This window comes from Somniosus microcephalus, chromosome 14, assembly GCF_052327205.1.
Source record: "Somniosus microcephalus isolate GS21.2 chromosome 14, FLI_Smic_1.0, whole genome shotgun sequence".
Lineage (NCBI taxonomy): Eukaryota > Metazoa > Chordata > Chondrichthyes > Squaliformes > Somniosidae > Somniosus > Somniosus microcephalus.
This window is the reverse complement of record NC_141000.1, coordinates 2,443,352-2,461,831: the sequence shown is the minus strand read 5'-3', so window position 1 is coordinate 2,461,831 and position 18,480 is coordinate 2,443,352. Positions and strand designations below refer to the sequence as shown.

The 18,480-nt window shown below is 43.9% G+C and overlaps 1 protein-coding gene across 1 annotated transcript in view; it reads right to left on the bottom strand.

Moving 5' to 3' along the window:
* cfap44 (cilia and flagella associated protein 44) overlaps positions 1–18,480 on the bottom strand; it is a 209,912-nt gene that overhangs the window by 161,486 nt on the left and 29,946 nt on the right. Inside the window, exons 5-9 of the mRNA XM_086006122.1 lie at positions 18,250–18,466; positions 16,819–16,933; positions 12,881–13,045; positions 6,146–6,298; positions 1,581–1,628 (exon numbers count right to left, since the gene is read on the bottom strand). Of these exons, the coding sequence (XP_085862248.1) occupies positions 1,581–1,628; positions 6,146–6,298; positions 12,881–13,045; positions 16,819–16,933; positions 18,250–18,466 (698 nt within the window). The remainder of the gene's footprint in view (positions 1–1,580; positions 1,629–6,145; positions 6,299–12,880; positions 13,046–16,818; positions 16,934–18,249; positions 18,467–18,480) is intronic.

Sequence of the window (18,480 nt, the reverse complement as noted above, 5' to 3'; positions counted from 1 at the left end):
AAACGTAAATACGCTTAAAACCATCTCGGAAGCGTAAGCTTTCTTTGGAGGTAACGCGCGCGTAGGTACGCCCTGTAACTTTCGAGCGCATAGCCCGACAGACGCACAGGCAATGACAGACAGAATGACAGACAGACAGAATGACAGACAGACAGATGTACCGATTTATATATATAGATAGATAGATAAAAAGTCAAAGAATAGTTAGAGGGTAGGACACTCAGGGATGAAGGTGGGAGTGTAATGGTGGAGGATAACGGAGGGATAAACCTGGAAACAATGGACCAGTTAGTGCAGCTTCACTTGTGGGCAAACTCTTAGAATCCATAATTTGAGATAAAATTAGTGAGCATTTAGAAATGGGTGGGTTAATCAAGGACAGCCAGCACAGATTAGATAAAGGCAAGTCGTATTTATCAAATTTAATAGTTTTTTCAAGAGGTGAAAGATTGGATTGATAAAAGGAATGCAGCAGATGTAAAGTATATAGATTTTCAGCAGTTTGATAAAGTGACTCATAAGAGGCAGAGATTATTGTATTGTGGTAAACCACTGTTTGTATTCCTGTTTGTCCTGTTTGTATTCCACTGTGTACATGCCTGGACATGCCTCGGCTGACTCCTCCCACAGGTCCTAGTATAAAGGTGACTGCTCCCCAGCCCTTGTATCCTGGACCGGTCGACCACTCGAGGCAGACCTCCATTCTGTTGTTAATAAAAGCCTTTAGTTACTCTTCTAACTCTCAGTCTTTTATGAGTAATTGATAGCGCATCATGTATCTTATACATGGCATTACTCAGCGTATTTACGAGTTGGCTTGATGGAAAATGCCGCAACAACAGTGAAGAAACGCGGCATTATACAGAATAAAGCAAGCTACTTGATGAGTGCCCATGCCACTGGACTCAATATCCATCCCCGGCACACTGTAGCTGTAGTACGTACAATCTACATCAAGCACTGGGTCAATATCCTGGAATTACCTACCTAGCACCATTGTGGTTTACCAGCACTGCAAGAATGGTCGGGGTTCAAGGAAATGGACTACTACCATCATCTTGGGGCAACTAAGGATTGGCAATAAATGTGGCATTGCCAGCATTTCACACATCCAGAGAATGAACAAATTAAATCCATATTTCTGTGAACTCATGGCACAAGGCAAGATATTTAAGCATTTTAAAAAATACAGTAGGGGATTTAAAGTAGGAGGCTATTAGAAGCAGGAAATACAAAAAGGCTGGAGAAGGAGGCTATAAGAACGTGTGTACATGTGCACATTTCAGATAGAGATAGATGGAAGAGAAATAGCAGAGTAAGAAAATGAGAAGAGCATAGAGAGAAAGTTGAGAAGAAAGAAGTGAGAGATAGAACAGTGAAGAGATTGTGGGTGAAGAGATGTTCATGTAGAAGGAGAGAGAGAGATAAACGAGAAGTAAGGGATGGAGGGGCAAGGAGCAAAGTACCACAGTAGATTCAGAGAGAAGTAAGGGATGGAGGGGAAAGGAGCAAAGTACCACAGTAGATTCAGAGCCTGTTCTTATCGGTTTAATTAACCAAAATCAATTTCTTGCACTTACAATGTTTGAAAAAGAGAGGTCAAGTTTCCAGATTCTACCACTGGCATCCTACGGAAAAACAAAGTTGTTCGTGTTACCTTATGTGGCTGTGTTAATTTAGCAACTCAAACATCACTGACTTGTAATAAAAGCCGCTGCACATTCTGGAGTTTCTAAACATACAAGGGCAGATTTTACTTTGGACTTGCACCAATTTCCTGACATAACTCTCGGACACAGGAACAGAAAGTCAGACAGAGAGCCAATCTGCCAGTTCCCCACATTCCACGCTACTTGTGGGGTGTTTCCTGGGATGTGCCAGCAGGAAATGAAAGCCAAATCTGGGTGGGAATATTCAAATGACGGAAAACCGTGGTATAAGAACATAAGAACATAAGAAATAGGAGCAGGAGTAGGCCAATCGGCCCCTCGAGCCTGCTCCACCATTCAATAAGATCATGGCTGATCTGATCCTAACCTCAAATCTTCTATCACTCTGCATCCACCCGAACCCATGTGATCTCCCGGGAGAGGCGAAAAACCAGATAAAGACCCAATGGCCAATTTGGGAGAAAAAAATCTGGGAAATTCCTCTCCGACCCATCTAGGCGATCGAAATTCTTCCAGGAGATCACTCTGTCCCTATATTTTCTACAGTACTTACCTTCTGTAAAGGCGATCTCCACCCCAGCCAGGAACAGGAATAAAACCATCTCCTGAAATCTAACAGAATTAGAACACAGTAGGAGCAGAACAAGGCTACACGGCCCCTGGGCCCGCTCCACTACCCACAGGGCCATGACCATTCCGAACCCAGACTCATGTCCAATTTCCTGCCCGCTCCCCGTAACCCTTTATTCCCTTTACTTCTAGGAAACTATCTATTTCTGTTTTAAATTTATTTAATGATGTAGCTTCCACAGCTTTCTGGGGCAGCAAATTCCACAAACCTACCACCCTCTGAGTGAAGAAGTTTCTCCTCATCTCAGTTTTGAATGAGCAGCCCCTTATTTTAAGATTATGCCCCCTAGTTCTAGTTTCACCCATCATTGGGAACATCCTCACCGCATCCACCCGATCAAGCCCCTTCACAATCTTATATGTTTCAATAAGATCGCCTCTCATTCTTCTGAACTCCAATGAGTAGAGTCCCAATCTACTCAACCTCTCCTCATATGACCACCCCCTCATCCCCGGGATTAACCGAGTGAACCTTCTTTGTACTGACTCGAGAGCAAGTATGTCTTTTCTTAAGTATGGACACCAAAACTGTATGCAGTATTCCAGGTGCGGCCTCACCAATACCTTGTACAACTGCAGCAATACCTCCCTGTTTTTATATTCCAACCCCCTAGCAATAAAAGCCAACATTCCATTGGCCTTCTTAATCACTTGCTGCACCTGCATACTAACTTTTTGAGTTTCGTGCACCAGGACCCCCAGATCCCTTTGTACTACAGTACTTTCCAGTTTCTTGCCATTAAGATAATAACTTGCTCTATGATTTTTCCTGCCAAAGTGCATAACCTCACACTTTCCAGTATTGTATTCCATCTGCCAAATCTCTGCCCACTTACTTAGCCTGTCTATGTCCCTTTGCAGGTTTTTTATGTCCTCCTCACTCACTACTTTCCCTCCCATCTTTGTATCATCTGCAAACTTTGCTATGTTACACTCGGTCCCCTCCTCCAAATCGTTAATATAGATTGTAAAGAGTTGGGGACCCAGCACTGACCCCTGCGGAACACCACTAGTTACTGGTTGCCAATCTGAGAACGAACCATTTATCCCAACTCTCTGCTTTCTGTTAGAGAGCCAATCCTCCACCCACGCCAGAATATTACCCCCAATCCCGTGATTTTTTATCTTGAGCAATAATCTTTTGTGTGGCACCTTGTCAAATGCCTTTTGGAAGTCTAAATACACTACGTCCACTGGTTCCCCTTTATCCACCCTGTATGTTACTTCCTCAAAAAACTCAAGCAAATTTGTTAAACATGACTTCCCCTTCATGAAACCATGCTGAGTTTGCCCTATTAAATTATGTTTATCCAAATGTCCTGTTACTGTCTCCTTAATAATGGACTCTAACATTTTACCAACCACAGATGTTAGGCTAACAGGTCTATAGTTTCCAGCCTTCTGCCTACTACCCTTTTTAAATAAGGGTGTTACATTAGCAGTTTTCCAATCTGCCGGGACCTTTGCTGAGTCCAGTGAGTTTTGGAAAATTATTACCAATGCATCCACAATCCCTACCGCTACTTCCCTCAAGACCCTGGGATGCAAGCCATCAGGTCCAGGGGATTTATCTGCCTTGAGTCCCATTATTTTACCAAGTACCACTTCCTTAGTGATTTTAATCGTATTTAGTTCCTCCCCCCCTAGAGCCCCCTGTTTGTCCAGTGTTGGGATATTCTTAGTGTCCTCTACTGTAAAGACTGATACAAAATAATTGTTCAGTGTTTTTGCCATCTCCATGTTTCCCACCATTAATTTCCCGGTCTCATCCTCTAAGGGACCAACATTTACTTTAGCCACCCTTTTTCTTTTTATATAACTATAGAAACTTTTACTGTCTGTTTTTATATTTTTTGCTAATTTACTTTCATAATCTATCTTCCCTTTCTTAATCAATCTTTTTGTTATTTTTTGCTGTCTTTTAAAGACTTCCCAATCTTCCATCCTCCCACTAGATTTGGCTACCTTATATGCCCTTGTTTTTAGTCGGATACTATCCTTAATTACTTTACTTAGCCACGGATGGCTATCTTTTCTTTTACACCCTTTTTTCCTCAGTGGAATATATTTTTTTTGGAAGTTGTAAAATAACTCCTTAAATGTACACCACTGGTCATGTACCGTCTTACCCTTTAATCTATTTTCCCAGTCCACTCTAATTAATTCCGCTCTCATACCTTCATAGTCTCCTTTATTCAAGCTCAGCACGCTTGTTTGAGATCCAACCTTCTCACCCTCTAATTGAATATGGAACTCAACCATGTTATGGTCACTCATTCCAAGGGGATCCTTTACTAGGACATTTTTAATTAATCCTGTCTCATTACACAGGACCAAATCTAAGGTTGCTTGCCCCCTGGTCGGTTCAGTTACATACTGCTCAAGAAACCCATCCCTAATACACTCAATGAACTCTTCCTCAAGGCTGCTCTGCCCAATTTGATTTGTCCAGTTAATATGATAATTAAAATCCCCCATAATTATAGCTGTTCCCTTATTACAAGCCTCAACTATTTCCTGATTAATACTCCGTCCAACAGAGTTGCAACTGTTCGGAGGCCTATAGACTACACCCACTAGTGTTTTTTTCCCCTTATTATTCCTTACCTCCACCCAAACTGTTTCACTATCCTGCTCCTTTGACCCAATATCATTTCTCTGTATTATAGTGATTCCTTCCTTTATTAACATAGCCACCCCACCTCATTAACGCCACAGCCGGACACTGACAGGCAGAGGCCTGCCTGAAGCTTTTACAATTCAGTACCCTCCTCTTCAGTTGCCATGGAGACAGCCAATCACGTCCGGTTGCTGCTGCGCCCAGCCTTGCATCGCAATTTTCCTCCCTTCCCCAAGGTAGGCTCCCTAATGTGAGCAGAAATCCACCAACAATTTATAAATAAGGATGATCACAGAACCATGCCCAAACATACAGGGACCAGGTTACAGTCTTGTCCCATCAAAACTGCAGCAGTGTTCCGCCCAAGAGGAAACTCCCACCCACCATCTTTAATTGCACATTAGCAACATGAAACTGAGGGCTTCAAATCGCTTTGAGATATCCTGATGAAATCATTCATTTAAAAATTGGCTGAATTCAATCTCCATTTTTTTTTTAATTCTTTTGGAAGAATCAAAGAAACTGACAAATTCTCACAGGACAATGTTCAACTTCAACTCAGATCTACTGAGGTAGACTGCGAAATTCTGAAACATGTTCAGAATCCACAGGTGTGGCTGTTAACTCCCTTCAACTGCTACGGAGTAAATAAAATCCAGTCAAAGGCTTTTGAGACTGGCTGATTTTGAAGCCAATACTTCAATAAAGGTATTAAAAGACATAAAGAAGACAATTCCACAGATCAATTTAGTCATTCTGTTGTGAAATATGTAATTGTTTGACATGTTTACTTAATTTAAAACCTTATTTTGTACATGAAAAATTTTAGTTACTGAGAAAAAAAATAGGACCACCTTTTTTTCCAAAAAGCATTTGGAGCGTTTCAATTGATTTACCTTTCTTTCTGTGGTAGGTTCGTCAGATTGGTCGTTTTCATAAGTGTTAATAGTTTCTCAATGTCATTTTTCTCGGGTTTGATTAGTACGTTCTCTATCTCTCTAGTCCTGATTCTCTTTTATTTTGAGCCACTCAACTAAGTGTGATGCAGCAAGTGTTACAGGAAGTAAATGGTAAAATGCCCTTTCACAAAACTTTTAATATAGATCGATAAACCAGCTGTTATAGTTGTTGAATGTTACAATTCTTCTTACTGCCCCCATTATGGTTTTTCTGTGCATTGCCTGTAAATTATTTTTTTTTAGAAATAAACATCTTTTTTAAATACCTGAGCACACCAAATAAAGTTCGAGTCTCTGAACTTCACCATGAACTGGAGGTTGACGTTCCTTCCAATAATCAATTCGTTCATTGGTTCCATCTCTACTACACTATCCTCATCATAAGACTCCGCCGTGTCTATGGTCTCAAAGTCCCAAACCTGCAATCAGTTGAAACAGTTCAGTTTACATACAGCTGGGAATCCCACACGAAATCTGGGTGGAGCATTCATTTGACATTTTTCCCCGCTTGAAGAGCATCTGTCACTTCTGACACGTCTCACCAACAATAAGCAGGGTGGTGCGGCACACTGAACCCTTGGCTCGCTCCAGATAGATTCATCGTCAGTCCCAATGCTGCAACTTCTCGATCTCAACTGTGCCATTCTCAAGCTGGCAAATGGAGATCATAGATGTCTGGACCGAGGGAGAAAAACTAATGAAAGTCACCTATACCTGCTTGTGAGCAGGTAGAGAGAAATACCAGTGTGCTTGGCGAGCAGTCTGCCATCGCACTAGTGAACTATATACTGAGATATTTTAAATGTTAAAAGTTGGTTCAGCCCTTACTTGGCCATTTCTGAAACTTACAAGTACTAAAACTCCTGAGAGACACAGATTTCTGGCAATATATCACCTGCCCCGTTACTTGATAGGGTGTATACAGAGAAATTATTTCCTTTGGTGGGGAAATATGTTGTAGGGAGAGTGACAACTAACTAGGGGGAGCAGTGTTGGGATCGGACCGTAAAGAGGGACAGTAGCACTAAAGTGGATGCAGAGACTTAGGGGGTGATTTTATCAATGGGGACGTGATGGAGGCGGGACTGTTGCTTGTCGGGTTTTAGTCCCGCCTCCATCACGTCCGGCCAACCCACGCTATTTTCCCTTGATTGACCTTGGTAAGCCCGCCCAGCGGGTTTAGCAGGCCAATTAAGGGAAAGCCGGTGACAGAGAACGTCAGCGTATGACGTTTCATCTGTCAAGATTTTTTGACAGATGAATTGTCATCGTTTGACAGCTCTGTGAAGCTGTCAAGCACTGACAATCTGTCTTCTAAGTTGAGTCCTTTACTCAAGACTCACTTAGAAAGCTTTCCTGAGCAGAAAGTAGAAGGCTGCTGCATTTAAGAGCCATTATGCTTTCTCTGCCGGTGAGACGAGGCAGCTCCGCAGCCTAAAGGGATGACGCCTGGAGGAAGAAGCAAAGGTAAGTAATCTCATTAAAACACTCTACACTCACCTCACACACTTACCTCTCCACACTTGCAGTCATCACTCACCTGCACAGCGCACTTTTCGGCCCCTCCGACCTCTGCAGACCCACGGCTCGCCTCGCTGACCCTGGCGAGGTTCAGCACCGTCGGGAAGCTCACATGTTAGGGCTCAAAATAGGGATTAGCCAAAAACGTTTGGCACTAAAATTGGCACTAGTCCCCTTCCCGCCTCGAGGAGAAGGGACCCGGCGCGGGTCGGGTACCCGCCTACTGGGAAGATGGCACGGAGGCGGGTTGGGGGCGGGATGGGTACCCGCTCCCAGATTCTGCCATTTTCCCGGCAGTCCCGCCTCCATACCCGCCTCCCCAGGGCTGGCAAAATCGCCCCCATAGTTATGCATGTCTGCCCAAAGTGCCTCACCAACAGTGCAGAGAGAGGATAGCAAGAAGAATGCTGTACAGATCAAAGATCTGGAGCAAAGTCTCCACTTTGTGAGGTTCAGAAGTCTCTGAGGTAGGCCCTTCACACTGCACCAAAGCAAGGAGAAGTCCTGAAGAGACGAGAGCCATCATAGTCACTGCATGATCCCTTGCCACGAAGGATAGCTGGCACCTGCACTCTTTCTGACCATGGAATCCCCAGGCCATTAGTTGTAAGAAATGGACAAGAGGTGTCTTTGAAATGGTAGAAGGGTCAGCCCAGTAATGAGGACCTCAAGCTCCATTGGGAGGTTAAAACGCAATCTTCAAAAGACAGACAGCTAAAAAGATCTGATACTCTCTGAGTGGTGCATCCATAGAAGATTGCAACCACAAAGGCCAACTTTGCAAGCTAGAGAAAGAACCACCTGAGGCAGCAGATGGAATACTAACTCACACTGACAAAGCTTGGGGACCATCATCCCGGCATGGGCCGTGACAGACACCCTGGCATTGGCCTACTCGGTGATTCAGCAATATTTGGCACTGGAACGTTCCTCATCGGTGCCAATTCGGGAACGGTGGAGAGACCAGCATATGTGCAGCTAGTCCGCAGCATACTCTCTGTGGCCAGCCGGCCCCTGGTACCAGTGGGTAATGATATAACCCCAGCTTTCTCCAAGCTGATGCTGTTGGGCCAACTGGTGCCAGGAGATCAGCTGTACCAGTAGCAAGCTGGTTCTCATCAATCTTTTGGCTGGATTTTGGCAATGGAGGGCTGAATGATACCAATGGCTTGTCAAGAAGGATTGGAGTCTAGTGATGCTAAATTACATAGAATTACATAGAATATACAGCACATAAACAGGCCATTCGGCCCAACTAGTTTGTGCTGGTGTTTAAACACCACACGAGTCTCCTCCCATTCCAGCTGCCTCATCTCAGCCTTTCAGCATATCCTTCTATTCCCTTTTCTCTCATGTACTCGTCTAGTTTCCTTTTGAAAGCATCTAAGCTATTTGCCTCAACATCTTCCTGTGGTAGCGAGTTCCACATTCTAACCACTCTCTGAGTAAAGAAATGTCTCCTTATTTCCCTATTGGATTTATTAGTAACTATCTTGTATTTATGGCCCCTAGTTTTAGATTCTCCCACAAGTGGAAACATTCCCCCCACATCTCCCCTGCCCAACCCATTCATAATTTTCAAGGCCTCCATCAGGTCACTTTAAGTCTTCCCGTTTCTAAAGAAAAAGCCCTAACCTGTTCAATCTTTCCCGATGGCTCTAATCTCTCAGTTCTGGTACCGTCCTTGTAAATATTTTTTACATTTTCTCCAGTGCTTCTATGTCCTTTTTATAGCATGGAGACCAGAGCTGTGCCCAGTACACAGTGCGGCCTGACCAGGGTCTTATACAAGTTTAACATAACTTCACTACTATGTTAGCATTTTGATTGCTTTACTGACCGGCCATGCTGCTTTGAATGATTGATTCACCTGTATCCCTAGATCCCTTTGCTCTTCTACCTCATTCACTTTCTAATTCTCTAAGGTGTAGGTGAGGTTTCTATTTTTCCTACCAAAGTGCAGCACCTCACATTTATCTATGTTAAACTTCACTTGCCACTTAACTGCCCAGTCTGCAAGTTTTCTGATGTCTTCTTGTATTATGTTGCATTCTTCCTCAGTGTTAGCAGTATTCCCCAGTTTGGTATCATCTGCAAATTTTGATATTGAGTTACTTGTCCCTAAGTCCAAATCATTAATGTAAATTATGAATAACAATGGTTCCAGTCAATGTTCCCCCTAAGGTGCAGGGCGCGCGGGCGCACATCAACCGGGAGGTCCCGTACCCCTAGTCTCCACTTTCTATTTTATAGCCAATTTGTTATCCATTCAGCTATTTATCCCCTGACTCCACCTGCCCTAACCTTTATCATGAGCCTACCGTGTGGTACCTTATCGAAGGCCTTTTGAAAATCCAATGGGGGAATGGATATGGGGGGAAAATTCGGTTGGTTTGTGTCTCCCATTAGCGCCTTAAGAGGGCTCTAATGGGGTGCAAAGCAACTAGCACCAGGGTGCGGCGATGTTTGCACCGCTCGCGAAATTGACTAGACACTTTGCGGCGGTGCTAAACACTACTGCCACGATCTCCTGCGCCGGCAAATCGTGACGTCAGTCAGCGTGCAACGCCCCGGTAGCGCCCCAGACCGGATATTGAGTGGCGCTCCCTGCCTTACCGCCCGCCGCTAGCAACGACAGGTTGAGGGGAGTGTTTTGCAGCTGGGAAGGGACTGGGGGAGCGCTATTTAAAGGCGACCGTTTCCTGCCTTTTTTTTTGGTGATATTTTTGCACCACGCATTCTGTGAGAGAGAGACACTTCTGGAGATATTCAACGCTGTGTTGAGGAGCTTTGGGTACGGAGCAGCACTTTGCAGGTTTGTTTTGATTTGATCTTCCTTGCATCAATTTAGAAGAGACTATGGGGGTTGCACGCTGAGCTCTTTCCCTGGGCCTCTCCATTGTTCTTTCCAGCAGATTTGATGTACGGGTCTCTCCAGGCGAGGTTCCAGGCTGCAAAGAGCAAGGTGTGGATGGACAGCAAGATCGACCCTCCCCTTTAAGAACTGGCCATTGTGTCTGTGTTCCATTGCTGACTGACATCACATGAGCTTCGCCAGCACTCTGAGGTAGCGCCTCGCTCCTCGGCATTAGCGCCTTAAGAGAGATGTGTAGCGCCTGATTTAGCGCTCCAATCACCTCCAGGGGCGATAGAAGCCAAGTTTGCAGTCGAAGGCGATAATTAGCGCCTGGCGCTAAACTTTGCACCCGGCCGATAATTGCTCCCCAAACGGGGCAATACCGAATTTCTCCCCCATGATATCTACTACATTACCTTTGTCTACTGTTTCTGTTACCTCTTCAAAGAATTCTATCAGGTTAGTTAAGCATGACTTAGCTTTTCACAATCTATGCTGACTATTTTTCAATTATATTTTCTGTCTCTAGATGCTCTTCTATCACTTCTTTTAGTATAGATTCTGTTACTGACATTAAATTGACTGGTCTGTAGTTCCCAGGGTTTGTTCTATCTTCCATTTTGTATATATATATTTTTTATTCGCTTATGGGCGTTGCTGGCAAAGCCAGCATTTATTGCCCATCCCTAATTGCCCTTGAGAAGGTGGAGGTGAGCTGCCTTCTTGAACCGCTGCAGTCCGTGTGGTGAAGGTACTCCCACAGTGCTGTTAGGGAGGGAATTCCAGGATTTTGACCCAGCGACGATGGAGGATCGGCGATATACTTCTAAGTCAGAATGGTGTGTGACTTGGAGGGGAACTTGGAGGTGGTGGCGTTCCCATGCGCCTGCTGCCCTTGTCCTTCTAGGTGGAAGAGGTTGTGGGTTTGGGAGGTGCTGCCGAAGATGGTACACACTGCAGCCACGGTATGCCGGTGGTGGAGGGAGTGCATGTTTAAGGTGGTGGATGGGGTGCCAATCAAGCGGGCTGCTTTGTCCTGGATGGTGTCGAGCTTCTTGAATGTTGTTGGAGCTGCACTCATCCAGGCAAGGGGAGAGTATTCCATTACACTCCTTACTTGTGCCTTGTAGATGGTGGAAAGGCTTTGTGGAGTCAGGAGGTGAGACACTCGCCATAGAATACCGAGCCTCTGACCTGCTCTTGTTGCCACAGTATTTATGTGGCTGGTCCAGTTAAGTTTCTGGTTAATGGTGACTCCCAGGATGTTGATGGTGGGAGATTTGGCGATAGTGATGCCATTGAATGTCAAGGGGATATACGAACAGCATTTGCTGTCTGCCAGTCCTCTGGCACAATCACCTCTCCTATGGAACTTTTATATATAAACTAGTGCCTCTGCTATCTCCTCCCTAGTTTCCTTAAGTATGCGTGGGTGCACATCATCCAGACCTGGGGTTTGGTTCTCTTTTAGTTTTGCTAGTTTGTCAAATATTTTCTCCCTTTCTCTCCCAAATGTATTAATATTCTGCTTAAGCTCATCCTCCAGTGAAGTGTCTATTTCGTTATCTTCTTTAGTAAAAACTGAGGTGAAGTAGTTATTCAATACTTCTGCCATTTCTCTGTCATCAGAACATAAGGAGCAGGAGCAGGACTTACGGCCCCTCGAGCCTGCTCCACCATTCAATAAGATCAGGGCTGATCTTCGACCTCAACTCTACTTTCCTGCCCTATCCCCAAATCTTAAATTTGGGCACATTTAAGAGCCCAAAAATCTATTGATCTCTGTCCTGAATATACTCAACGACTGAGCCTCCGCAGCCCTCTGGGGCAGAGAATTCCAAAGATTCACCACCCTCTGAGTGAAGAAATTCCTCTTCATCTCAGTCCTAAACAGCTGACCCCTTATCCTGAGCCTGTGCCCCCTGGTTCTAGACTGTCCAGCCAGGGGAAACAGCCTCTCAGCATCTACCTTGTCAAGCCCTGTAAGAATTTTATGTTTCAATGAGATCACCTCTCATCTTTTAAACTCGAGAGTATCGGCCCAATCTACTCAATCTCACCTCTTGGGACAGCCCTCTCATCCCAGGAATCAATCTAGTGAACCTTTGTTGCACCGCCTCCAAGGCAAGTATATCCTTCCTTAGATAAGGAGACCAGAACTGTGCACAGTACTCCCGGTGTGTTCTCACCAAGGCCCTGTACAATTGCAGCAAGATTTCCTTACTCTTATACTCCAACCCCTTGCAATAAAGGCCAACATGCCATTTGCCTTCCGATTTGCTTGCTGTACCTGCAGGCTAACGTTCTGTGATTCATGTATCGCTCTGAACCCCAACATTTACTAGTCTCTCACCTTTTAAAAAATATTCTGCTTTTCCATTCTTCCTACCAAAGTGGATAATTTCACACTTTCCAACATTATACTCCATCTGTCACCTTACCCACTCACTTAACCCATATCCCTCTGTAGCCTCTTTGCCTCCTCCTCACAGCTACTGTCCCACCCAGCCTTGTATCGAAGGAAATGGACTTCATACTGACCTGGGCGCAGGTCTCTGTTGGTAGTTCGTGCTGCAGTTTGTTCAGCCACTGAGTTTCAATATCTGCCAGTGTCATTACTCACCCGCACACACCCATCAGCGCCAACAGTGATAAGTTCTCCTTCATCCAGCACAAACTGATTTATAGGTCCATGATGACAGGGCTTGCCATCCCTTCTGCACAGTTCCACTTTGATAAGACCACCATCCCACAACAGCATATTGCCCCATTCCGTGCCAGACACTACCTGCAAGAAAGCAGCACATTCTCAGACACAAGTACAATTAGATAGAATCATTCAGTGGAATGGGCAAATTTTGTCTTGGCCAACATTTATCTTTCAATCAACATTACTAAAAATAAGATTATTTCATTCATTTAATTTGCTCTACGTAAATTGGCTGCCACATTTGCCTACAAAACAACAGTGACTATACTTCAAAAATATTGAATTGGCTGTGAAGATGAGGGATATCCTGAGGACATGAAAGACACTAAATAAATCCAATAGCAAAATACTGCGGATGCTGGAAATCCAAAATAACAACAGAAAATGCTGGAAAAACTCAGCAGGTCAGTGTTATTATGTTCATAAATAAATAGACGTTTTCATTATGAACAGCTAGCTTGAGCTAGTCATTTATTCAGCCATGTGGACTAGAGTACAGGCATCCATCTTGACTACTGCCTTGTGGGTAGCCCACTACTAAACATACAGCTCCACCTAGTGTACCATTCTAGAATGACATGTTACTGATCATTACATCCCCCTTCCTTAGCGGTTAAACAAAATCAATATCAATTAATCATAACGACATAAACATCTTCACAACAGTCAACACATTTTCAAAGCTTTACTTTATGAACTCTAAGCTTTTCATTCTTTTATTATAGTTTTCTTTGTACTCAAAGATTAAGTCTATCAGGCTTTTTTACTTCACGTGTGGATCTTCTCAACACAGGTAAGTCTGATGTGTTTTCATGAGAGCCTGTATGTGTGTTTGTGTTAGATTGTTCTGGTGGTGAGTGACAAGATTCAGTTGCGGCATTGTCATCGATTTGCTCTTGGATAGTTTCTTGTGTTTTCAGGAGGTAACGGCGGTTCCTCCTGAGAATCTGTCCTTCCTCAGTTCTAACGGTGTATGACCTTGGTCCTACTTCCTCAAGAACTGTAGCTTTCCTGTTCCATGCATTTGGATCCTCAATCCTGACAACATCATCCCTTGTCAATGGTTTCAGAGTTTTGGATGACTTGTCATCGTGTGATTTCTGTTTCAGCTTTAACTGTTGAAGTCTCTGTCTTAGTTCCTTACTCTGCTTTTCTTTTGCACAGCAGGGTAGCGTGGTGCGCAACTTGCGACCCATTAGGAGCTCAGCAGGTGAAGAACCACAGTCTAAAGGGGAGGCTCGGTAGCTCAGCAGGGCGAGATATGGATCAGACTTGCTTTCTGTTGCTTTCTTCAGTAGCTGTTTGAGAACTTGAACACCTTTCTCTGCCTTACCATTCGAATGAAAAAGGTCCATACCAACCTTTTGCCAAGGTGCTGTTGGTAAGTCAGCTACTATCATTGGTTCCTTTGCTTGTTTGTTTTGGTGTTTCTGACATGTCTCACATTCGCCTATCATGTTCTCAATGTCCTTATTTATGCCAGGCCAATAAACAGTGTCTCTTGCTCTCCTTTTGCATTTTTCAATTCCGAGGTGTCCCTCATGAATCCTTTTGAGCATGTCTTGACGTAAAGCCTGTGGAATGACTATTCTGTTCTGTTTTAGTAATAGTCCACTTGCGACACTTAACTCTGACCTGATGTGATAGTACTTTGGACAGGAACCTTTTGGCCAACCATGATGAATGTTCTCTATTACTGTTTGTAACACTGTATCTTTTACTGTTTCTTCTGCTATTTGCTTTGATTTTGTGTCTGACACGGGCAGCGCAGCAGTGACCATACTCACATGAACATCCACGTCTTCCTCAGTAGAGCTCACATGACTCATTGTGGGTGCTCGGGATAGTGCATCTGCTAACACTATGTGTTTGCCTGGTGTGTAGATCAGTTCAAAGTCATATCTTTGCAGCTTCATCATGAGTCATTGAATCCTTGGAGACATCTCATTCAGGTTTTTTTTTATGATGGCAACCAGTGGGCAGTGGTCTGTCTCAACTGTGAAGGTGGGAAGTCCATATATGTAGCCATGGAACTTTTCTAGTCCAACTACCAAGCCTAGACATTCCTTTTCAATCTGGGCGTATCGACACTCCTGGTACCATGTTATGTTCATAAATAAATAGACGTTTTCATTATGAACAGCTAGCTTCAGCTAGTCATTTATTCAGCCATGTGGACTAGTGTACAGGCATCCATCTTGACTACTGCCTTGTGTGTAGCCCACTACTAAACATACAGCTCCACCTAGTGTACCATTCTAGAATAACATGTTACTGATCATTACAGTCAGGCAGCATCCGTGGAGAGAGAAACAGAGTTAATGTTTCAGGTCGAAGACCTTTTGTCTAAATAAATCCAAGCTCTTTCTTTCTTGTCTCAATTTAGTTTCAACCATTTTTCTTTGTGGAACAGTTGGTTCCCACTCAGGTATGTTGATGTTATAAGAGAGGACTAGATCACAAACAAACCTCAGGAGGCTTAAGCCTTCATCACTGAGCAGTGCAGAAGTATTCACCATTAGCAGACCAGACACAAGTGCAGAGATTTTGAATGGGACCTCTTTAAAAACTGTTCCCAGGATCCAACGTGTGGATTGTGATCTCACTCACCAAGTAGATTTATCTCAAGAACAACTGGGATGCATCCCAATGATGGTTCAGCCAGATGTTTACTGTTGGGATGGCAGCTGTCTGCCACAGTGAGGCTGAACCATTAACCAGCCCCCTACTGTGTTCAGGGATGCGACTTGTGAGTTTGTACGTGTCGAGCACTCGAATGTGTTGTGCTTTAGATTTCCGGTGAGCAGCCCAGCAATCGTGGAGCAGGAACCTTCCTGGACTACCATCCAGAACAGCTGAATGTGGGGCACGACCAGAATATGTGTACAAGGAGCATTGGAAAGCATAAGGCCGGAAAAACCCCACAGTCCGCCAGGCCAATCCCAAAAACTAACACCTCTCAATCGCTGGCTCCAGTGTTCATTGATATTCAAATCCGTACCTCTCCCCTTCATAACAGGACAGGATGTAAGGAAAAGCTTTTTGTCTGATTAGCAATCCTTCTCTTATTTTCAGCCTCCAATCTATCTCTCTCTTTCCCCATCGCAACCTCCATTTGAAGTGTTGAGACACATTATAAGGTGCTGTATAAATGGAGGTCTTTCCTTCTAACAGATACAGTGCCTGTGACAACCATATCATTGATATCAAAAGTGATCAATCATTTACTGAAAAGCAGCACTAACATGTCTTGTAAATACGTCCTGCACAATCCTCCTCTTTCTTGCATCCTCATATGTTGTACGTATCTCCAAAACATTCCTCCCATTCTCTGTGTCCTATCTTATACCTATCTCCTATATGCTCTTCCTCACTGCGTTGAAATGAAGACGCTTAGGACCATCTCTGGCTCCATTTTATTGTCTCCCAAGATCTCACAATTTAGGAGCTCCTTACCTCTCAGTGCTCTCTTCTTCGAACAATTGAAAATTCAATCACCTGACTGCTATTTCATGATTTATCGAGTCTTCTGTTCTGCTCAACTCCTGTCCTACCTTCCAATATAGACCTTGACCCTTCACCTAGGTGTCTCGAAAGAGTCCCTTCTAATGGCCATATTTTCCTTGCAAATTTTTTTCTACCAGAGAACGTAGGCAAAAATTTATATTTATATTTGGAAAGTTTGGTGTTGCCGTTTGTGTGAAATAAGAATAATTCCAAAATGCAAAGGATATTTTTAAATCAATAATAGAAGGTAGTCTAAATTTTACTTCGTAAACATATTTCTTCTTGAATGACTGAATATTTTATCTTCCTTATTAACTGAGGGGGTAGAAAATTACTGACTGTACCTTTCCATCTGGCAACTCAACATAACCCTCAATGTCAGTCAGCGTAGTTTTGCCAAACCTGCCAAGTTCACCTTGCAGTTTCAGCCCCGTGAAGGTCTCCACCATCTTCCAAAACCTGCGGAGATTAAGAAAACAAACAAACAATGAGGTGCAAATCTCCACGGTTTGCATACTTTACATGTACCTTATTGTAAAGTCGTAATACTATAAAAGCTGCATATAGTGACACCACTAGTCCCGGCCAGAATGGAGATGATCGGGTGACACAGTGGTGTCCGCACTCTGACTATATACCAGTATGTACCTTTACTGGGTAATAACAACAGAAAATGCTGGAAAAACTCAGCAGGCCAGGCAACATCCGTGGAGAGAAAATAGAGTCAACGTTTCGGGTGAAAACCCTTTGTCAAGACTTAAGAAGCACAGGAAATGAAATAGATTAAGAGGCCAGGCTGGGAGAGAACAAAAGAGAAGAGACATTAAGTATTCAAAACGAGACGAGATGGTGATAGGACTAGTGGAGACAAAAGACGGCTCTAGATTAGGTGTGAAATGCACTGGCAGAATGGGAGACAGCTGCCATGTGGGAGAGAGAAAAAAATAAGGGGGGGGGGGGGAGGGAAAGGCCAAAACAAAGGTGTGGATAAAAAATATAAGTAAAAATGTAATAGGGGCCGAGGTTATGATCTGAAATTGTTGAGCTTGATATCGAGTCTGGAAGACTGTAAAGTGCCTAATCGGAAGATGATGGGTAATGTTTGGAGACAAATGCATCCGACCACATCTTTGCTCTTTATGTTAACTGCAAGTCCAGGTTAAAAACAGTGCAAGTCTACTTCACAGTAGCTCTGCACAGTATGCCATTTTGTAGTAACAGAAAGTCACTGTCTACTGTAGAATAAAAGTAATGAGAAAACACAGTTTACTTTATATATAAAATAAAACAAGGCACCACTGAACTGCCAGTGATGAGTTGCACCATGCAACTCTTTGCTTCGCATCTATCTTTGAAACAGGAATCCCCATGTCACAAATGGAGGCAACCAAGCAATTTTAGAGCAATTTTCCTCACATAGGGTACAGGCAAGTGGAATTCCCAAATTAGTAACTGATCGTTTGATATCTATCAGGCCCAAATCACAAGGGGAACATAAGTACCTGCAACATAGATTACTGAACGAGGTAAATTCACTGCTCCCACACCCCCATGCGGTGCCACACTGCTGCAGCGCTTTCTCTGACCTGCACTTGCTTCGAGCATGGCTCCCTGCTGGGAGTGGGGAACTGCGGTATAGACATTTCCAAGCACACTTCTCTCCAAGCTAATCTTCCCAGTTTATTAATGCACAATCATCTGACTAACTGTTAAAGCAAAAACACTTAACATGGGATGTAATCCAGAACCGATCACTACTCAGTTTGATCACCTACTTGATGTGTCCTGTTCCTGAGGTGGTCAGTTGTTCTTCATTTTCTAGCGAGAAGGTGACCCGATAAACACTCTGTGAAAAGGCTTTTGAGCGTAGCACGATTTTTTCCTGCTTCCAGTTCCAGATGGTGACCATGTAATCTGGGTCGCCCCCGACGCTGGCCAGCAGACTACCCGATGGATTAAAGTCAGTGAAGGCATAAGCTCGCTCGGTTCCTCCTGGGAAGGAAGCA